At 48.7% G+C, this 23,440-nt stretch overlaps 1 protein-coding gene across 4 annotated transcripts in view; it reads right to left on the reverse strand.

The window, feature by feature from the left end:
• The window catches only part of KIRREL3 (kirre like nephrin family adhesion molecule 3), a 334,179-nt gene that overhangs the window by 112,511 nt on the left and 198,228 nt on the right, over nt 1-23,440 (reverse strand). For 3 of the 4 annotated variants that reach the window (XM_042800433.1, XM_042800432.1, XM_042800435.1), the window contains exon 2: nt 8,433-8,510. The exons of the other annotated variant lie outside the window; for it this stretch is intronic. In XM_042800433.1, coding sequence (XP_042656367.1) covers nt 8,433-8,510 — 78 coding nt within the window. The remainder of the gene's footprint in view (nt 1-8,432; nt 8,511-23,440) is intronic. 4 annotated transcript variants of the gene reach the window in all.

Consider the following 23,440-nt stretch of genomic DNA (forward strand, 5'->3'; position numbering starts at 1 on the left):
ATAGTGTCACCCCCTGCCCCCTTCCTGAATCAAGATCCCGATCGTTTTCTTGGAAGCAATGACTTCCAGATACCTTGTGAAGCTGGAAGCTTCCACACAACCATGCCATCATGGCCATGCCAGGAAGATTTATGGCATCATCAGAAGCTGACTTAACGGCCCAGCCAGACCTGCATGCCCAGGTTCTGGTCTGGTGCACACCATGTCAACAGTGTGACCTGTATTGCTAATGAAATCCTGCCTGCCAGCAACTTCTCTGCCAGGGTCCCCACGGACACAGAGGGAGGAAAGCAAAAGAACAGACCCCACGGCTGCAGCAACAGCTCTGCAGAGAGGGGGAAATTATCAACAGATACGCACGCTTGAAGCTAAACTCTGAGGGTAGCCTGGAGGCAGCACAGAGATGAGAAAGCCAGAGTCACCATCTTCAGAGAGAAGCCTTTTTGCACCTCCTCTACTTCATGTTTCCCCAACCTCCCGATACTCCTTAAAAATAATCCAGCCCAAACCCAACAGAGACAGCAACACCAAAAGGTGGCCAGCCAGGTGAAGTATGTAACCTTACCTCTGCTCTTTTTTCAGGGGCATTTTACAGGTCAAGTTTTACCCAACAGCTTGTCGTGTTCCTTAGGTGCACTTCCCATTTCAAACGACATTTAGGACCTAAACGGGAGTGCAAGGGCAATGGAATTCAAGTAGCAAAGATACTCTAAATCCCACCCTAGGTATTGATCCATGTTTATTAATGCCTAAGACTCCTGAAGTGCCTTTAGCAAGTCCTCCGGTCCCTGCAGAGGGACGGTCCACAGTTTTCACATGGTTCCAGGTTCTCCCATACGCACCTGCAGGCTGAACAGCAGGAGAAGCAGCTCCTGAATTATCTAATGCCAGCACTCCGGGAGCGAGGAAGTATTGTATTCATTTATTTAAGACCACGCAGCAACAGCTTTCCACAGGGGACCGATACTCAAATCAATAGATAAAATTATACCCTTAGACCATTAACTGCTACAACAACACCGTTACCATAAAACTCGCAAGCTTTGTATCAGATTTATGACCAGCAGAGTTGCTCAGCCACACTGCAACCTCTGTAGGCTACTGGAGCGTCGAGGATGAAACTCTGCTCCCCCTCTCCAAAGGAGCAGAGAGCAGCAGGGACTTGGGGAGGTGTTTGCTACCCTGCCCGAATGGCAGGCCACATAGGATCCTTCCTTCAGCAGCATCCTTGTAAATGTGTGTGACCCACCCGCGAGGATTTGGCTCACAGCAGCATACGCCTCTCCAGCAACATCCTGCATTTTACCCAGTTTCCCAGCTGACCCAACCCAAGCAAAGTCTCCCCTTGACACCAAACTAAAAGAGAGCTTGTTTGATGTTTTTTCCTCAGGTTTCACTCACATCCCTGCCTTGTTTAGCTCAGGGACACACAAAGCATCACAGAAATATCAGTGAGACCTCTGCTGATAACAATGCATCTTTAAGAACTTCTCTGGAGCTTGCTCCATCCACTCCCCTCTTCCTTCTCAAATGCCTTTGTCAGATAAAGAACAAAAGGCTCAATGCAGCTTATATGGGAGATGCCTTCCCTAATCAACTGTGATTGTCACAACGCTTGGGGCCAGTCGAGCTTTCCTGCCCCGGAGGAGATGGCACCTTTATTGGTGATGACAGCAGTTAGCAATGCAAAGTTCCCACCCCATCCCGCAGGAAGCTTTGGAGAACAGCTAATAAGGGACCCACAGACCCACTGCTACAGCGGACCCCAGTAGATTTTGTGCCATGGATCCTGTAGCTTTGAGCAAAGCTTTGCAGAAGTCCCACTCTCAGGCCGCAGGCTGATGCAAGGCTGGGATGCTCAGGAAGATGCTCAAGTTGTTTATGGGCTGTTGTGCTCCACTCTGTGCAAAAGCAGCCTGAGCAGAGCCGGCGCTGCTTGAGCTAAACCAAGTAACATGTTGCAGGTCTGGTCCCAAAGGACAGACCCCTTCCACCATCGGGCCGGAGAACCGAGTGGGGTTTGAGCTTCTGCAGCGGTACAGGCTGCACCCAGCAGCACAGAGGCTGTTGGCATCTGGCAGAGGAGAAAGGTCACTTTTTACAGGGATAAGAGGGGCTAGCTCCGATTTATCCTTGAGACTGAGGAAGATTCACGCTCAGCCTTCTGCTACTGCCGATGTGAAAAAGTCACTGGCAAGATCCAGATTAAGTGTCCCCATAAATCCAAGCAATTCTGAGGCAGCAACTGCCTTGCTGGGCTGCTAATGGGTGGCATGAATACGTCATTGCGTCTCAGTCCCACACTCTAATAGGACGTTTTCCTGGCAGGAATCATTCACTGAACCCGCTTTGAACTACGGCAGGCAGCAGAAGGGGCGTTCAAGCAGAGAGACATTTGGAGCGGAGACACAGCCAGCTTCTCTGAACAAGCCATTTTCCCCAAAACAGCAGGGACTCCATCCCAGAGTCCCAGCTGGTTTCTCTCCAGGCAGTGAGATGGGGCCTGACAGAGAGAGGAGCCTTGAATCAGACTGTTGTGGAAAGGATGCTCAGCCCTTGAGAGGGAAGGGCAGTCCCTCCGTTCCCTGCTGAAGAAGTGGGAGGGCACAGTGGGATGGCTGGAGAAGGGTGGGACTGAACCCAGCACAGATCCGCCTACAGCCTGAAGAAGAGCGATGCATCCAGCCTCTGTGCCTACCTGGATACCCAGGGCTTTGGTATTTAGGACATGTTTTAAAGCTTAAACCCAGTTTGGAGTTTAAATCCATCTCGCTTCCTCCTCTGCTCTCTGTCCTTCTTGGTATTGGGTTTTACCCACCTTGACACTGCTGCCACAGCACCCCAGCACACTGCTAACGTAATCGCTCCCTCCCGCAGCAGAGAGCTGCTGCAGAAGGACCTGCAGCCTTCGTTCTTGCAAGAGCTGCAGATTCCCTTTGAGGAGCTATTAAGAAGCAGTCGAACAGAGCAACCTTTCATTGACAAGTCACTCGGCCCTTTAAACGATCTCCAAATAGTGTTTTCTTTTTATTGCTTTCTGCAGTTTAACAGCCTTGATTTCGAGTTACTTTGGCTTATGATAAACTCCAGATCTATAACGCTTCTATTCTCTCCCTCTTTGGTCTCTCTCACCCACTTCTTTATGTTTTTATTAAAAAAAGATCCAGGAAAACAGATAGCAGATTAAAAGGGAAACAAATTGAAATGGGTCAAATGTATCTTGCTTAGATGACAGCCACCCCATTAGATACTTTTAAACAGGACAAATAATCCTTTCAGAAGCACAAGTGGGCTTTTACATTTATTCTAAATTACAAACCAAATGATTGCAGCCTCAAATGGAAGCACTGGCTAATTGCACTAATATCTCACTAATTCCAGCACCAAGAAATGGGGGAAAAAACTAACGATTTTCACCATTTTACCAATTATTCAATTTAGACCAAGGTACATTATGCAAACCCTGGGTTGAGCTTCCTCTCCATTTTGTGATCTATGACAAGGACTGGAATTCCAATTATTAATAATGGAGGAGCTATAATTATTCTAAGGATGGGTACGAGATAATTATAAGCCATAAAAACAGCTTTCATATGCACACACAATTCTTTCCCCACGTCTAGCAGAACTGAAACCTATCTGCAGACTAGAGATATGCTGAAGTTGAAGACAAAAAAAAACCCCATCCAGAGCTACGCTGCTCGCAGTTCTTGAGCGGAAAGCCACAGCTGATCACACAAGCCAGAAACGGGCAGATTTGAAGGCTACCATGGTCGTGGCCCCTCTGGGCCAACCCTGACCTGTCTGCCACTTTTGAGGTACACGGATGGTCCCTTTTTGGCATCTTCATCTTCCCCCAACAAAAGATAGCAGAGCTTTGCATTAGTCCTGGTGCCTTTAAGTAAGATCCCAAACCTTCTGAACAAAAGAGTCAAGGGTGAGATTTGCAGCTCAGACCACAAAACTTCTAAGTTCTTGCCATCTACAGTCCCAAAACTCAAGGTTTGTCTTATGCTGAGCAACAGCCCCATAAAGTCCACGTGGCCTTTAGAGAAAACTCACCCACCTTCGATTCGGACAGCCCTTATCTGAGTGGATTTCTGCAGACATTACCCAGCAAATATGATTTGCTAAGCAACACCCTCTCCCAATTAAACAGAGAGCAGAGCTCGTTGCTACGTGGAGCTGCAGCTCTGCAGTGATGGCTGCTGGTGTTGCTGTGCTTTGTATGGTGAAGGGCGACACCTCGAATGCAGAAAACTAGAGACCGGGTTCTGCTTCGTGATGCAAACGGAGGGCGGCTGCTGCCAGAGATAACTCCGGCACAAGCCCCTCTCCTGGCACACCAGTCAGTGTTTGCATCTACCGAGGAGACTGCCTGCAGATTAAGGTACAGATTTTAGCCTCGTGCCTGCCCCTAGCCGACGGCGCGGATGTGAGCAAAGCCAAAAGCAGGGCTATAAGCCGAGCGGGGAGCTGAAGAGAGGGAGTTTGTCCTTCCTCGATCATTAACCATTAGCTGGTCCAGCAGAAGGATGCTGCCCCGAGTCCTTCTTCTGTCCCTTTTCCCAGCCGTGCCTGCTTTCACCACCCGACCGTGGACGCGAGGATGAAGCCCACCCTTCCCCTCCGCGCAGTGACAAAGCCGAGCCCTGGGTCCTGTCCTGCCCGCTGCATGCGAGGACACGGGAGCCAGCCAAGTGCCTGGAAAGGGAGGGCAAGGAGCTGCCCTGCCCTGCTCCCCTGCGTGCCAGGAGGTGGTTGTAGGCACCTTCCAGCAGCCGGCGGCTGCCGAGAACAGGTGGTGAAGGAGAAGGCTGACACCTCTCAGCGCTTAATCGTTCCCGTTAGTAGCTTTATGAATGGCAGCCAAAAAGTGCCATAATTGCTGCAGCGACGCTTGCTAATGACTCGAGTTAGATCTGGCAAGAAGTCAAAGGCAGGAGAGAAGAAGAAAAATAGCAGGATTGACATCTGCTTTTGACCACCACAGAGGAGAGCACAGCTTGGGACCTGCAGCTGTGGACAGGCGGGGACAAAGCGCCGTAGGTGAGCAGGGAGAGATTTTACAGCACGCCCCTTGGGAAGGGAAGAGAACTGAATGTGACGGGGAGGAGGGAACAGAAAAACAAAGCCCCAGTTTTCAGGTTAGCTCGAGATCTTTGTTCTTGGAGGACCGAGTTGACCCGCCTCATAGAGACCATCTTTCTACTCCAAAATCACCTCGAGCCAGGGCAGCACAAGCCCTGTGGAAAGCAGGGTAGCTCAGCTCCTCTCCAGCCTCAGCAGCACGTCCATCGCACGGAACGTGCCGTGGGACACCCAGTCCACAAACCGTGGCTCCCACCGAGCTGTTGCTCCCGAAGAGAAACCCAGCCCCTCGTGAGCAAACAGCACGCTCCCTCCCGATTATGTATCTGTTTCTGAATGTTAACAAACAGTCGGCAGCATCTGATTGAGTGGGTTATTAGTGGAATGAAGACAGATGGTGGAGGATTAACTCTAAAGAGTCTTCATTGCAAGGCCGTCATTACAGACAGCTCTACCTCTCCCTCTGTCTACAACTGTCACTAGCTTAATTTCACCCTACAACTCACAGCCGCACACCAAACAGCGATCCCGGCACACAGACAAGGCAATCGTCAATCACAGCACAGGGACGAGCATACAGCAGCCACGCTGGAGCAGCACCTTCCCTCTCCCCCCAGCCCACGTGGAACCCCAGACCGTGCCCAAATCCAGCACCTTTCCTGGCACGGGCTTCGCAGCGGCCGTGAAGCGCGAGGCAATCGCACCTGACGCCGTGCAGCGATGCCAGCTGCAAGGAGGGTGCCCAAAGCCTTTTTGCCTTGCACATCCCCAGCAGCCCAGGCTGCTCTCTTGCTTTGCAGCTGGGTGAGACACCAACACCTCACCCAGACCTGTTTTTCATGACAAGGGTTGATATATATATATATATATATATATATATATATATATATACATACAAGGAACTGATATGTTTTAACTAACACTGACAGAGGCAAGTTCTTGGACACTTATTTTGGCTTCTTGCCCTGAAGGACAGATCAGCCAGAAGAGCCTGCATCTGCAATCACTTGTGTGTTATGGGACATCCATCACTTGCCAGCTGGTGAACAAACAACATCACGCTACCAAAGACCCTTGCTGGGCACAGCCACAGAGCATCTGTAAGCCACAATATTTATGTCACCCCGCTGGGAGAGGTTGCTGCGCTGGACTGCAAGCGCCCAGCCTGGACCTTCTCCATGGGGACAGCCAAGAGAAACTCTTTCCCACCACAGAGTGATTCCTCCACACTGACAAGGCCTCCATCTAAGTTCTCTTGCGATTCTCTACCTACGAGCGCATTTTGTAGATGTCTCTGTTGAGTGACAGCAAGGTTCTAATGATCCCTGTAATTACCCATTTCCACTACGATGGAGACCCCACACCTCATAATTATCTCATTGCCCCGCTACCTACCTCTGCTTTCAGTTCCTTCAGCTACCCTGTAATTATTAATAGGGCTATTCATTAGCACCATCACGCAAGAAAAAGAGGAAAAGTTCTCACTTGGCAAAACTATAAAAGGGAAGCTGTCTCTCTCCTTATCCCTGCAAGGTAACTGGCCCAAAGAGTCAGGCTCAGGTGATTCGGGGAGGAAATACCTTCCCTGTACCTCTGCAGATGACCAGACATCTGAAACCCCACTTGGCTCAGCCGCCAGACAGCGTGGATCTGCACTAAAATCCACCAAAAACCCAGGAGGTTGGAGGCCAGCGATTGTCCTCCAGAACCGCCCCTAGTGAAAACACAAGTCCTAGGCGGTCTTTGTAGCCATGGAAATCCCCTGACTTTGTTTTTGGCAGATTGTACCTTTAAACGTAATGGTCCTGCAGCCTGCGGGGGCCAGAAACTCGCTGGCTGCACAGCATCAGGCAGGCACACTTTGTTCTCTTTCCCACACAAAGGCTTTACTCCCGGCCTTTCATGTTTCTTTGTTCTCTCTGCACAAAGCCACGTTCAGCCTGGAAAGGGGGCTCGCTTCGTAGGCAGAGGCAGGCTTTGAATCCATGCGGGGACAGGAGCTTCTGTGAGCCATCCCAAAGGATTGGCAGGATGCCCCGGTGTGCCCACGGTCCCGCCGGCTCCCGGGCACCCCGCGAGCATCCCCAGGGTGCTCCTGCCTGCCGGGTGCAGCCCCAGGCAGCCTCTCCAAGAGCCTCGAGGGACAGGAAGGTATTGCGAGAGAGAACTGCACCTTCTCACAGCACTCGGCCGAAACTCTACCATCCGTCCTCCCAAGGGGCAGCCCCTTCCTGCTAAAAACATACTCTAATCAATGTTTAAAAAGCATGTGGTAATTAACAAGCGCGAGGTGAAGTCTTGTGAAGTACTTTTCCCCATGTTATCAGCTCAGTATCAGGGCTCCTGGGAAACTGAAGGAACCTTTGATCTTCTAGCTGATATCTGAGTCATAAACTTGCCTATATGAGAGTTTTACCCCAAGAAAGCTGATGCACCTTTTAGTGTCGTGAAGACAAAGCTTCCTGCAAGACACCCCTGCAGCTAACTGCTGGGCAATACACCATCCCACGCAACCAAAAGGAAGCACCGGGGGGCAAGCGATCACACCCTTTGTCCAAATGATTTCCAATCAAAGCCCCCAAAAAGGATTACATCCATGTTTGGTTCGCATTTGCAGTCCCCAGAGTAACCTCACAGCAGCCAAACTCTCCTCGACACACCCCCAGGACCCTCCCACCTCCCAGGGTTCTGGGACCTTTAATCTTTCTCTCATCCAGCATTAATCAGATGGTGCTGCACCAGCGTTCGCTCCAGAAGAAGAAGCCAAGCAACGAAGTTACCAGAAGCAAGGATGCCAAATCTTCTGAGCATAAATAGTTTTTGTTTAGTTATCATGGTTCGTAATTATTTATGATATTTCTATGGGTTAATCAATGCTTATAAAGTACTTGAGGGATGACTAGAATATAAAATAGGGAAATTTTAGCGAGATCTCTGCTAGAGTGCAGGGGTTTGATGAGCAACAGACCAGCACCTCTGAGAGGTGCAAAGGCACTGGAATTCGGGACTCTGAGGTGTCACAGTAAGGCACCACCACCCAACTAGAACGAAAAGACCAGATGCAGCAATTGCTGGAAGAGCTTCCCATGCGACAACCGTAGGAAAAGACAGTGAGTTTTGGATGTACGGAACTAAAAAGTTCCAGCTCTTCTCTTGCAGCTTCATGCAGGGCGCCTCCCACATTCGTGCCCGCTAAGATGTTTCGTAGATCACGGGGGAAGCAGGATTTTCTCCTCGGTGTGAACAAGAACCTAGCACATTCCTAGCAGGAGCGCATCCACATCCCTTGTAATGAGATTGCTGAAGAGGAAGGAAGAACGGGAGGTGAGGGAACTGCTCACCTTCAGTCATCCTGCGGTACTTCTCCTTGTACATGAACCCCAGTACTAGGCAGCATCCTCTTCCTGGGAGCCCCAGTTCTGCAAGAGAAGAGAGAGGGATGTTAGAAGACTAGGCTGGGGACAAGAGCAAGCACGGGGGCGATGCTGCAGAGAGCAGCTCCGTAAAGCACCAGCGTGGCAGGCGCCTCACTGAAGCCTTTGGTCAGCCCCACAGAGCTGGACTTGGCTGGGGGTCCCAAACCCACCGCTCCCAGCTGCTGCTGTGCTGCTCCGCTCAGCCCCGGCTGTCTAGAGACAAGAGGGTCGCCATCCCCTCCCTTGCCTGTTTCTTCAGCGCTCCTCTACACCAAGCAGAGGGAACGAGCTGCCTCTTCCTCCGCATCCGAGTGCTGCAGCAATGTGGACTCTTTTAATCCCTTCCTCCCTTAGCAGCAGCGAAGCAAAATGGGAAACGGCCCTCAGAAGGGAAGAGAAGTCTGACTTGAGGCATCGTGCTCTTTGGAAGCAAGCAAGTGACCCTACAAGCAGTAAAGCACCAGAGCCTGAGGAGGCGCACGCCTTTGATGCCTCGATTTCTTAATGGGGCTTTCTGACTATCGGTAACAGAGAGAGATCTGAACATGGGGTTCTCCAGAAGCAGGCTGCGTGCATGCGTGCTCTCCCCGTGCGCCTCTCCGAGTGGCAAAAAGCTCTAGTTCTTCAAACAGATTCTCCCACGTCGCAGTGGAGAAAATTAAGGTACCATGTCCCTGATGCTGCCTGCGGACCTGCAGAGCTCCTCGGGGGCTTCTGTGCTCTGCAGAGCCCTGCTGATCAAAGCCCCTTTGATGTTTACTTAATGTGGCTGCGGACTCTTTCGAGCCCTCCCCCCCCCCCCCCCCGCCGAGGAAGGAGTGCTCGGGATTGTCATGAAGTTGTGCTGCATGCAGGAGGGGAAGGCAGCGAAGCGGGAGGGTTGAGAGCAGAGCTTTAGAGCGGAGCGAGCGCTGCCTGGCAGCCTGGGCTCTTAGTACCAGGATGCAAACTTGGGTTTGAATTGCAGGTCTGGACCGTGTCCAGAGGAAGAGGAAAGTCACTCACTGCAGTGTGATGTGATGTGCAGGGAAGACAGCCAAATTTATACGGGTATATACCCAGATATACAGTATCCCCCCCTAATATTGCTAGTTGCCATGGCATGCTGGCAGAGAGGTTAGCATCCTCCTCTTGTGCACATCATGAGGCAGAATCAGAGCCTAAACCCAGGAAAAACAGACAGCTTTTGACCCCAGGACACTCAGGGTACACGCAAGTTAAAGCACTTTCTCTAACATTAAATAGGGCTCCACCTTGCAAGAGGCGAAGGACCAACAGCTCCCGGTCCCAAGGCTCCCACCAGGGAGGATATCAGCGACTATCTAAAATAAATCACACATCCAATCCCACTGAAGTGGGTGCTCAGACAAACGCAAGTCTCTTGAGATGCTTAGAGTAAGCTGAAATTTAATTGCTCCCTTAAATCCACATTGCCACTTAAGGTAATGCCTCAGAGAGAAACCTCCAGACAGTGACTCACTTCACCTACCCAGGATGGCTTTGGGGGTGCTTGCAACTCTCGCGTTGGCCAGAGAAGGTGGTGACTAACTCAGAGGTAGATGTCTAAAGATTAGACAAATCAAGGCAAATAACTAGCCACTTCCTCAGCGGCTTCTTGAATCAGAGTCCTAATTAACAGGAAGGGGTAAACAGCAACCATCTGCCTTCTGGGAGGCAAACATGGAAACCAGCCCTCTTGCTCCACAGTATAGAGGCAACACGATCTACCACGACCTGCACAGAGTACAAAACAACCACAGGTACCCCACGAAAGGTGTTGACTCGCCCAGCGCTAAGTGACCCCAACACTCCTGACTGCTGCCGGTTTTAGCTGAAGGACGTTCAGCACAAGTTGCGTCCCTCAGCACTGTCCTTTAACTAGAATTGAGAAGAACTTGCTGAACTTTGAGCGGGGTTTTCACACCACTTGTGAGAACGGACACGGTGCACGTGGCCGGACGGCTGTGAGCCTCCCAGGCCTCCAGGGCCATTTACACCGTGCCTGCGAAACGGGCATTTACGTCTTTATTGATAGGAAAGCAAAACTGCATCGATTCCTACTGAGCCTTCAACAAGCACCAAGGTATCAAAGCGTAATTAAAACAACACAATTAGATTAGCATCACACAAGGCAGCGCAGCCCACAGTGGAGCTGAGCAAGCCAGCGTTCCTATCTTACTAATTCAGACCCGCATCGCACATCCCCGCGTGCACACGTGGGGCTGTTTGTGGATGCCGGCTGGGTTTTTCCTGAGCACGCAGCCCTGGAGTGACAGGGGCTGCCACGTTCTCCGCGGACCACGACCACAAACGTCAGCAGGAGCATCCTGAACCAAGCAGTGCTGGAGGCAGCAATAGCTGCAGCCTACTTGGGGGATGAACAGCCCATCGCTCAGGCATCCAGCGAAGCAAAATGCTCCCAAGGAGGGGGTCGTGCTTTAGGGTCTGTCGCAAGGGGCTACGGCCCAAGGCAACGGCTGTGCTACCCAAGAGGGTCCCAGTCACAATTTAGCCCTTAGAGCAGGGAGGGATTGTCAGGGCTGAGCAACGTGGGCTGGACCCAGGCGAAATCGGGGTTATTAGCCGTCTGGAGTCTGGATCAGCACGCACCAGTATGGGTGTCTATCCTCCGTTGGCCTCCCTGAGGGGTGCAATAATTAATGCTTATAAAACACTTTGATATCCATGATGAAAGGAGCTATACAACAGCAATCCATTATAATAATTCATACCATAATTTTGTGAGAACATGCAAAAATCTTTATCGCTAAAGGCACCTTTAAGTACTTGAGTGGGCCTTTAAAAGGGTAAAATACTTCAAGATGACTCTGATGCCGAAGGATGTCTCACCACTTCATGGCTTTTACTGGCTACCTAAAGCTAAAACAGTTAAGCAGATACCCAGCATTTAAATGTTTTGGCTTTAGGGGGGCTACTGAGAAACTACTGAAAACAGAACATTTTAACCCACACATGTCTCCCACCCCCAAAACAAGTCTCATCCATTTCCTTGCAATGACAACTGATTTTTTCCAGCAGAGCAAAACTAGCTACGCTTGAAGTTTAGCATCCCAGGTGCTTTGAGGAAGTGTGAACTTAAGTATCTTGTTTGGAAAATATATGGTGGAAGCATGCCTTGACTCCCTCAAAAGTACCTGCATTAATTCACCTCAAAACTTGCAGAAGAGCCACTCAGACAAAGCGTGAACAAGTTCAAACCACACATTGTAGTGATTAGTGGCAGGCAGTGACGATGAAGCAAAAGCCAACTAAAAGAAACAAGAGTTCAGGATCTTCTAGAAAGGGATCTTTATGCACTGACAGGGCAAGTTTCCTCTGAAAGAAAGATTTCTCTTTGCTGGCCCAAACTACTCTCCCATAATTTGAGATTTCCTTACTCAATTTTTCAAGGCAATTCCTCCACCCACAACTCAGGAAGGGAACTAAATTTCTGATCAACCGGTGCAGTAAAGGCTAAAGCTGCAAAGCGGTAATAAAGGTTTATTAACACAATCATAATGTGTACTATTGTGTAGCTGTATTCCACCAGGAATGATAATAAATGTTTAATTGCCCAATAATACCTGTTTAATAATTTTTCAGCTCATCCTGTCTAATTGCAAGTTTATTAAAGAACGATAAACTTTATAATCATTGTAAAGGCATAATTGCAATTCCATTGCTTATTTAATATTGAGTTAATTATATTACAACTAAGTTATATTTTCCCATACATATTAAATATCAATTAGCTGTTTTAAACTATTGATTTGTATTTAATTAACTATGCTATTATATACCAATTAAGCTCTTATAAGAGAAGCAGAAACAGCTGGTCTCAAATTAAATTTTAAAAACTTTGTATTAACATAAATATCACGTTTCCATTTTCTCATGTTTTCCTTCTACAGAGATGGCAATTTGCTATCCGTAAATATTTTTTCTAATTGCATGTTACACGCATGAGTTTCATTCTAAACTTTTTCTTTCCAGGATGGGGAATGGGCAACCTCGATGCCAGATATTCTAGTGTCAGCGATGCCAAAACATGGTGGCTGGGAAAGACAGAGGGTTGGAAAAATCCCATCTCACCTGGGGGTCATAGAAACAAAAAACTTGGGTGGGAGCTCTTGAAAGAGCATGAAAGTCTCCAAGGAGAGAAGCTCAACACCTTCCGCTTTGTTTCCACGTTGTCCAGCAAGGGTGATGTGAGAAGATCCTACATCACCAAATCCAATTTTCCAATCAATTAAATACTTTTGATTGAGAAACCTAATGCTTCTGCTTAGAAGTTTCCTGTCCTGGTGGATAAAGTTATCTGCTGTTGGATATCTTGCTAAAGAAGCTCATTCTGCACAGAAAAGCCCCGTCTTTCGAGTCTCTCCATGCTCTTGGCTTCACTGTGTCTAGGGACAACGCATCCCAAAAGTTACAAGAAATGGGCGAAGGAGCGTTTTCTTCTTTGTTTTTCAGCATCCTGGTTTCCAGACTCAGTCACCTTCTTGTTTCTCTCGTGCAGATTTCCTAAACACCCCCCCCCGTGACCTCTTTTTCAGAGGACTTTTCTCTGGGCACCCATAAAGCGAGCTGCATCCTTCCCCTCCAAGTTCTCCTCCTGCTGGGAGTGCTGGATTCAAGCTCCCTCCCTCGACGTCGTTTGCATCCAGGAGCACTGCTGAGCAATCCAAACTACTGCTCTACTTCGGCAGAGAGCAAATGGATCCTCCGGCACGTAATTTCGATATTACACCGTTAAGTCTGCAGAGCAATCCAAGATCCTCGGAGACGAAAAAAGCTATACAAATGCAAGTTATTATTAAATCTGTGCCCGGTTAATTTATAAAAATGTATTAAAAAACCTAAGAGGCTTCCCAGATGAGAAAATGGGCACATTACTGTTTGAAATATGAATGAACCAGAGATCAGTGTTAAATGCTGTAGTGATATTGTATTTTATTCTATAGTGCTCTGCAGAAAAGTTGCATTTATAAAACCCATTTATTGTGTTATGTACTTGCAAACCACCTTGTCATCCATTTATTGCACAAATAAAATCTTAAAAGCAGAGGATTAGTTGAGTGTGCCCCTGTGGGACCACAATCTGACTTTAAAGAATCCATCAATGAAGGAAAACAGATGGAGCAGAGGTGTTTGCCAGCTCATTGCTCCGAGATGTAAAATGCAGCTGCGCAGAAGGGCTATTCTCTGGCGGTTCACAGACCTGGAAGTCCTGTTCGTATTAATGAGAGAAGGCACATACAGCAGAGCTTGCAGAAAGCAAGCCCCTGGTCAGGAGACCGTTCTGGTTGAAGACTTTGGAGTGGCAAAGTCTCCTCTCTTGCCACTGCAGAGGGGTGAAGACCACCTTGGAGAGGACAGCTCAACTCTGCATGGCAACTGAAAACTCCCTGAAGTTGAAACCCTGTGAAGTACCACTGTTAAGACTTAAATTTGCCTTAAACAATGCTGGGGAGGCACACATCTGCAGCTCGGAAACAGCAGCATCACCAAAACAAGCCTACCCCAATGCTGTTTTCCCTAGGGGGAATCTCTGGTGCCGAAGGGTGAAGCTCTAGAGGGTCCTTAAAACTTCTACCAAACCTTCTTTTGGATTAAAAACCGTAATGGAAAATTACAGGAAAACTTGGGTGTGCTTATTTTCACTGAGTCTGTTTCAACCACATGAAAAAACAGAGCTCTCCATGACCCAGGAGGAGGTTCTCCAGGACAAACAGCTTTGGACAGGCACATGCCTTGAAATATAGTGGTACACTGGCATCCATCTCTTCAAGATGCCTTCAAAGGCATCAGCACCAAAAGCTTCAAGGTGACGACTAGAGAAACCACACAGCAAGCAGCTCTCCCCGAGAATGAGCTCTGCTCCGGTACCAGACAATGAAAAGTTGCTTCTTGGCAGGAAACACAACTGGCAGAAGGGGAAAGAAGAGGGACTCATGCTGCTGAGCAAAGAGAATTATTTCCCTGTGTTCCCTGGCTAACGAAGGGAAAAGAAGCACCTCCAAGTTGTAACTCAGCACTGAAGTGTTTTGAAGAGCTTTTTTTCTCTAGTGGCAACACAGAGCCTTTGGTCCCTAAAGTTCAGTACATTGAATCTCTCTGTATTCCCCACTCTCCTCCCCAGCCCTCCACGGCTGGTGCACTTTTTCTGAACCTCTTACAAACATGTCCTACTTAGGGAGCATCCAGCAAGCGAAGAAGAATCCTCACAATTCTCAAATCCAGTCATTCTTAGGATTATTATTTTTTTTTCCCCTTCCCCTGGAATAAAGAAGCCTGAAGGAGCTGCTGTAGGAAAAACAATTTACCCCAGTGTAAGGCGGCCTTCAGTACTTGAACCATCTTGCATAAACAGCTTTCATCCCTTTGTATGCACAGGTACACGTTTACACTAGTCAAATAATCTGAAATACTTTACTAAAGTCTTGGGGCAGCAATTTCCACAGCTTAACTGCACCTTACATGCAGGAAAAGTATTTTTCCTATATTTCCCCTTGCAAAAGTCGTACCTTTCACAGTGTTTGTTTTATTTAAAAGGAAAACAAATAAAAGGTTATGTAGAAACAGAGTCAGTTCTCTTCCCCACTAACAATAACAAGCTGACTCCCGTTTGCACTGGTGAGAGCTCTGTGGTCAGATAACCAGCGCAGGCAGAGACTTCCACATCACCTTGCCAAAACCACACGGCGGCACTGGAAAAGGCTGGCGGGGTGGCTCACAATCATTAATTCTTGGGCAGTACCGGCACAAAACAGACACCCGCGACTTCGGGTTACCACTTGCTCTCCTCACACCCTGCTTCTGAAGGCTTCACCAAGAAGAGGTGTGCAGCCCATTGTCCACAGCAACACCTCCAGGCCCTCTCCACCCCTGCGGGGTCAACGTTTCATTTTACAATCTCACAGCGAGCAGGCATACTCAAGCATTTCTCCCCAATTTACATGTATTTTGCAAGAGCTGCTATCCTGTTGCCACTTTCATCTCGCTTAGCTCAGACCCTCTGAAGCTCCTCGGCTTGCTGCAGCCCTGGAGCTCGGACCCTCCCTGGGAAGATGTCTGTATTGTTCGGTGGGGCTACGGCCAATTCACCTCGCTGGTGGATTTGACCTGGACTTCAAGGGCTTCCCGGGGATTGAATCTGCTTTTGACTACAGACCATTGTACGTGCTGCTCCATTCAAGCCACAAAACGCAACTCCTGTTTCAAAGCAGCAAGCTGCTGCAGGAAGGTCAGGAACAAGGCTTCGAGAGAAATTTAAGCAATATGCGAGTCCCTCCCCACACATCCCCCACGCTTTCCTTGACGCTTCCCCAGGTCAGCCCCTGAAACCACGACACGTCGCCGTCCCCATCGTCCCACCAGGAGATGTGGACTGGTGAGACCAGGCTCGCTGACTCCAAGGACAACCAGGGTGATGGGCACATCTGCCTTGGTCGCGCTCCAGGTGCCAGCCGACACAGCTCAGTTTGAGCCTTGTCCCTCGCCCTGTCTGTCCACTCTGCCTCCCCCCGGCGTTTTTTTCTCACACGCTGAGGGCCTGGATGGCCCTGGGCTGTCTGTCACTTACCCCACGCTTCGCTTGGCAGCTCAGACCCGAGCTGGCAGTCACTTGGGGAGCTGCCTGACGAGGTCTGCCGGTGTCACCGACGCGGCATTACTTGTTTCTCCCTGTCCAGCCATCTTCACCTTCCAGCCCCTCCCCAAACCAGGAGCTGCGTCTTGAACTCCGTGTAAGCAGAAAAGTGACACTGTCCCACCAGAGACGAAAGGGTGGAGGACACATATGAAACCCAACACACCTTTCCGCAGCACCCCTTCCATGGCGCTTAATGGAACAAATTCTCCAGGGAATCCGAACGCCTTTATGAAGACGTGCCTCAGAGACTGCGAAAGCCCCAGACGCCGCAGCACATGGGGACTGAGTGAAATAGGGGGGGCTGCAAGGGGAGGGGTTTTTGGAAGGTGGATTGGGCCAGTCTAAGCTGGGGCGAGCCTTCCTGCTCCATCGCCAGTGCCTGCGCTGGCGTCAGGGTGTGCTCCCACATACCCGGGGGGGCTTTCTACGGGAGGGGCTGTTCCACTCCGAGATGGTCTAAAATGTGAATGAAAAAGCTCAGAACAAAACTGAGAGAGAAAGGTACTAGATCCACGTATTTTGTTTCCTTAAGAACACAGTGGTTTGTCTTAAGTCCTGACTTCATCACCAAATGCTCTGGTTTCTCATTTCATCAGAAGCCACCGCACTGTTCCTTGCTCCTGCTGTAGGACCCCTGCACATCCCATTGCAATCCAAGCAACATTAGCCACACACACAGCATGACATTATCCTGAAGCCTGGTGGGAGCATATCACGTTGGAATAAATAACAAATTCTGTGCTCCCCTGGCACAGGCAGAGACACATTTACATGCAGGTCTAGCAAGCTGCCTAAATCAAGAGGTGTACCAGCCTCATACCCCACCCAGACTACCCCCATAACACCTCTGCTCAACTGTAAGGAGAATGGGGCAATGGAAACGCTTTGCAATGCTGCTCTGACAGATTGTGGACACTCTGGAGATAAAAAGAAAAAATCAGAATAAAACCACAGCACTGTAAAGGTCACATCTACTGTAGGGCCCTGGATCAACAACGGCTTCTCACACCTCCTGCCTTGAAATTGCTTCTGGCTAAGCCATCCGTTTTACAAGTCTAGCAAGGCAGAAAGACAGTACAGGAAATCACAAACCAGTTCTGCTCTTGGAAACATCCAGCAAACACAGTATCCTCTGCCTGACCTAGGAAATCACGGTCACTGCCTTCAAGCCCATCTGACCCGGGTCCATCAGCTCCTCCTGCCTCAAATCCTGCAAAGCCCATGGCCAAGCTGCTCCACAACCTTCACATGCTGGACACCCTCGACAACTGCCCTGGCTCCTCCAGGACCGAGGAGCTGTGGCCTTTTAATCCCCTCTGGAGGCAGGGAAAGCATTGAAGCACAGTCGTGCTCTCATTTGAAGATGACACGACAGTCAGCGGCAGGGAACCCTGCAGTCTTTCTATTACTGGGAAATCATGCTCCAGCCTCGCAGACGCCATTACTTCTTTGTATCTTATAATTAAATTGTATTTGCCGGTTACCTCACAGCACGGCTGCAATTCTTGCACATCTGAGGCTTTTCTTTTAAATTTCTGATCTTCAGCTTCTATTTTATTTTTCCCCTCCTTGCCAACTCTCAACAATTTCAGCAAACTCTTTAAGCCGCCTTCCCGCTTGCGAGGTGAGAAGGGGGTAGGAGACCTGCTGTGCAGCACCAGTCCATGCTAGGCCATCGCCTCTTGGGCCAACGACCAGTCCCAAACTGAAGGAGACCAGTGATGTGGACAAGTCATCTTGGGCCAGACCCACGGACACAGGTTAATCTTTATTTCCTCCTTAGCTATTTAAACCTCCCATCAATTTGAATGGCAGCTGAGGCACCTAAATAGCTTGGGGAATCTCACTCATGGTAGTGTTATCAAACCATCACGGATGAGTAACTTGGCCGAGGGGGCAGCAAATTCAAGATTAATCCCAGTTGGAGGTGCGTTTGCTGCAGTCCCCGCCCTTGCCCTTCTGTTAAAAGTCGCTCGAAGAGCGTGCAGTGCTGAGATGGAAGGGCGTCGGGAAAAAAGGTCCCTACCCGCTGCCAGCGAACAAGGCACCAATTATAGGAAACGGGAGAAAGCCACGAGATTTAAGGGGGTTATCTAATCATTACATTTCCATCCCTTTCTGCAGGAAGGCTGCTTTGATTGAGGTATTGAAGCTCTACAGTGTGCTGGCAGGGAGGGCTTTGGCCACGCTCAGCAGTAGGAGAAAGGAAAGTGAGTGGGCACATTTCAGGCGGTGGGAGGCTGATTGCTGCCCTGTCTGGACCACGTTCCTTCAATGTCCCAGCGGCAGCAGATTCAGTCCCACCACGAGAAACAAATCCATCACCTGCACTGCTAGGTCATGCAGACATCCCGCTACAGCAGCGGCTGCAGGCTGTGCTATTTCTGGTTGAGCCGGCACCAGTCACCTTGTCTGGGTCCAGAGAAGACACTTGGTTGCAGCATTCAGCCTAACTCCTGCAGTATTTACTTTGTCTCATGACCATCCCCCACTCCCCTTTTAGAGCACTACCAGTTTCCTGACTGACCTGAAAACTCGCTATTTCTGCAGCTGGTCCCGCCGGCTGGATCGTCACGCTGCAAACGCTTTGCTGGCGGCGCTCACCAGCTTCGGCAAAAACGGTTCCCACAACGTTCAGATACTTCCTCCACCTCTACAGATGCAATTATCACAGCCAAGGGGTAGGACGGTCAACCAGGGAAGAGCCGTACAAGGGAGGTGCCCTTACGCAGCCCCAAACACCCACAAAGCAGCAGGGATCTCTTACACACCCCTCACGACACGCCTCGACCAAATTAAGCCCCAGCTCACAGCCGAGGCCAATATATGCCTTTATGTACCCTCCCTGCTACTACTCCTCGTATCTGCTGCCAAACCCTGTAACTTATTGCAAGCAGCTTGGCTTCCACTGCCAGGGGGCCATTTTCCCAGTGTTGGCCATAACTTGAATGATATGTGAAAACAGCTCCCCTGCTTCCCCCAGTGTCAGCGCGCTGCTCCCGAGCGCGCGCTCTCTCAGTACCATTAAAAGTAATGGGGTGAGATCGTCCAGCCCATTACTTTCAATGGCTTACTTTCAGCCAGACAGCCTAAAGCTCCCATATCCTCAAAATAGCAAGCAGAGTAGCTCCAAAACTCTCTGCTTCATTATCACATCATGTATTCCAGCTTGCCAGAGTTTAATTGGAAAGACAGCCAAGCCTGCTTTAGGTTTGCTAATTGCTGCAGGAGAGGCACAAGTACTCCTTGCACCGCTGACAATTATTTCCTTGCTCAGCAATTTTTGGGTTTTCAAGGTGTGAGGTTTTACAGAAATAGTTTGAGTTCTTTTAAAAAAGAAGAAGAAACACATGCAAACACAGCCACGGGAGAGGTACTTGATGAAACCGTTGCGTGCTCCAAGATTCAGCTGGTCTTGCTGGTGCTGGAGGGAAAGTACAGTTACGGGAAGAGCTTGCCAGGGAGAAACATAGCTCTTGCAAAAAGCCAAGCACAACTCATATATCAAATCACATATTTAAGATGCATCACAGGAGCTGTAGTTTGAGTACTTGTGAACTGCAAGTCCAATAATACACTGAGGGCAGAGAGAGGCCAAAAATCAAAACACTTTGCTTCTAAGAAAGTTTGATATTACGGCATGCTCAGAAAGCTGCGCAGCCAAACACCTTTCTTTGGGAGCCTGAGAAATCTCGTTTCTGGTCTTATTTCTGACCTCACCTTCTGCTCTGGTTTTATAAAAGCCTGGCAGAACTTGAGCACATAAAGCCATGTGCCCCCCGTACAGCTTAGGGAAGGGACCCATTAGGGATGTTCATAATGACATACCCAGGACAATGAAATACCAGCAGTCAGCTCAATGCCTGGCCAAAAAAAAAAGTGGGACGAGCTGACTAGCTAAATGGCTGACAAAAAGAGAAAACTCCCCCCACCATAAAAAAAGAGAAACTTGCTGAGACGACACTTACAGCCAAGTGATGGAAGTTTTGAGCACAATGTGGACTTTTCTTGCCTCTGCCCTTAGCAAAGAGACTACAAAGCGAACCTCTGCTGTACCAAACCCCTCCAGCAAGCTCTGCGCGTGGCCTCCGTGGATTTGACGCCGTGCCCTGTTACAATGCCGAGTCTCTCTGCTGCTGTTTCAAAAATGTTAACGTCTTGATGCTCACAGCCTTGTCCAATCCAGGACAGATGGTAATAAATTTTTCAGTGGCTGGAGCAGAGTGCAGCAACTGTGTGATTAGCATCTTTTTCTCCACTGCACATTTCATCTGTAAACTAAGATTAAATACCTGGAGGAAAAAAGCCACAGGAAAAGGGAACTTTAATATGTTTTCACTGCAGAGTTCACACGAGTGAGCAAACAGCTCAGCTCCGAGGTCAGGGGCGGCTGGGGGGGAGGGGAAGGGGAGCTTTCCCCACCTACTGATTCAAGTTATCCGGGTTTCACAAAGATGCTCTTTCTGTTAGCACGGCTGTGCCTTGAAATTCTTTGACCCAGGCAGCTGGCCTTTGAGCCAACACTGCAAGGAGCAGCAAGGTCTGCAATCCCCTAAAAGTGAACAAGGGGAGGAGAACCTCTCCATTACCTGCCTGGGTTTGAACTCTGATTTAAACCAAACAAAACCTATTCCAATTGCCTGTCAAGCCTCAAGGACCTCACTTTCCTGCAACCTGAGCCAGAGATAAAACAAGGGAATGAACTTCATGTATTGCATGGGAGATTAGGGATGGTGCCCGCTGTTGAGAAAGAGGAGAAATCATCAGCTACAAGTTCAGCAACCATCAAAACACTGTTCTCCATCACCGCAACACAAGTACCAGGCCAGTGCTGCCGATAAGGCACCTCAGCTGACAAGAATTTTTGATCACCATTTTTAAAAATATCAAACCAAACAAAAAAACCCAAACCACAACCCCCACACAGAAAAAAACCACCACACACTACGTTTTGGAGTGCATACTACTCATAGCCAGAAGAGTATTGTTGGAGCTTGTAAGCCATCCTTCTCCATCACTACAGACCCATGTACACAAAAACCAGCTCACTGACTTTGCACCCCTCGAATGTTGCACCACGCTTTAGTTTTGCTCACATACAGATGTGAGCAGGGGATTCTGCACACAAAATGCTCCTTCTGGTGCAGCCTAAACACAATGGGAGAGATCCACCGGCTCTTAGAGGGGAAGCCGAGGAGATCTGAATGCTCTGGTTCCACTTGTAGGAAAATTTCTCTCGAGCGTTTGCTTGCTTAACAAAAATCCAAACATGCCCTATGTTCAGGTCGCCCAGAGAAATATCCCACTTTGCTACTCTGTCTCCAAAGATCTTCTAATAAGATCAGGCTGTGACATCACCTTTCGCCATTCGTGGGGGTCTGGCCCCTCTTCTCCCCACACCGAGCCAGGGGAGTGGGGCAGAGCGCAGCTGACTCGCCTTGCATTTCCGAGGAGGAGGAGGAAGATGTGCATTAGAGTGCCGATGGATGGGCATGCACCACCTGCCTTTCAAAGGACATTACACACCATTGTTGTAATCAATAATGTATTATTTCCTCTGTGTTTTCTAGCCTCATGTTTATTATGTGTAAATAGGGATTTACAGTGATCTGAGTGTGTTCTTTTAACGTAGCTGACACCCTGCATATGAGATCTGCCAGCTGCCCTCTCAGGACCCTCGGGAAAATGAAACGATGCTTCCTCCACAAAGCCATCTTCGTGAGAGAAATGGGGAAGGAAAGAAAGAAAAAAAGAGAATAAAACAAGGCCAAGGTAGAGAGATCAGAGACTGTACACGTGGAACGGAATAAGAGTCCCAGTGCTGGGATTCAGAGTCATGCCGGCATTATTGCTAAAGGAATGTTAAATATTGCTCTCATCTCAAGTCTGAGGTGCTGCTTCTAGGAGGGAAAGGTTGGGGTAGGGGAAGAAACTTTTCCTTGAAAGGCACTGGCACACCTATGTAAAGTTCCTTCTTATTTGATCTTCAGCACAAAGAGCAGAACAGAAGCATATCAACCTTTGCAGCCAAAATGAAAAAATAAAGAGGACTTTTATCCCAGATTCATTTATCTCAGGAAATAAATTCTGCTCCTGCCTGCAGCCAGACAGTATTTTCCAGGTGGGTAGCTTCCTTGCTGGAAAAATGAACAAAATAATCAAAATAATTTGCTAATTAATTTCATACTGTTTTTTTTTCTTTTCTGAAGTCTAAACTGCAAGTTAAAACAGGTCTGACTGGCCTGGTGTGTTGTGTCAACACTTTGTTCAACAAATATCAAAACAATACTGAAATTCTTAATTGCCTCTTAAACTATCTTAACATCTCTCCAGAAGTTACATAGCACTTCCCAGAAGGAAAGCAACATCACAGTTAAATCTAACAACCACATATGTTTGCTGTAGGTTGGTGACAGTGTAGAAGTCTCCTGACACCTTTCAGAACAGCAGGACCAAAGTGCCTTTGCCTGTCTCGACTGGAGCATGCTCATCCCGGAACACCTTGGGATGCGAGGACGTGGGCCTTACCTGGAAGGTGGGAGAAAAAATGAAGCAACTTATTCAAGCCAAGTTCTCGATCCATATTCTTGATCAATGGAGCAGTTCAGAAGAGCATTCGGGTACATGCCTGTGTAAATACAAGGTCCGAGCAGCTTTCCTGTGCCAGGTTATCTCAGCATGCCCAACGCCTGTGTCTCACCTAATGTGTGCACCCTACCTAGTGTCCTCTCAAGCTCAACTTGGTAATTCCATTTTAAGAAAGAGGAAAGCACGCCTCTTCACCATAAACAAACCTCTAAAGCAAGCATCTTTCCTCCTGGTTCTGCCAAAAACTCCTCATGCAGCCTCATCTGTGTTATTTACTCATAGGGAAAGAGCATCAGCATCCATTTCCTGCTCCTGAGAGGATGCAGGGAGCACGTTTTTAGCACACAGTAGGCATTGTGAAGCACTACAGAGGAGCAGAAGGTTCTCCTCGCTCCCCAAGCTCATCTGCCTCACCAGGCTCCTGCGCGCTATTAAACAGCTGCCACGTTCCACCTCAGCACTTCCTGCAATTCAGCAAAAACCAAACAAAAAAACAAAAAAACAACAAAAAAAATAAAAAACAAAAAAAGGAACCCTAGCACAAAAATAGATAAGTACCCTAAAATACTGGAGAAAACAGACAGGCACCCATTGGTCAACAGCTGTGTGCTGCTTTGGCATCGTCCCTCACTAGAAGACACTGCATTAGAGGAAGCAATGATCATCATCATTAAATGCTGTGATGGAAGCC

This window comes from Tyto alba, unplaced genomic scaffold (assembly GCF_018691265.1).
Source record: "Tyto alba isolate M040663 unplaced genomic scaffold, T.alba_DEE_v4.0 Super-Scaffold_32, whole genome shotgun sequence".
NCBI classification, from domain to species: Eukaryota; Metazoa; Chordata; class Aves; order Strigiformes; family Tytonidae; genus Tyto; species Tyto alba.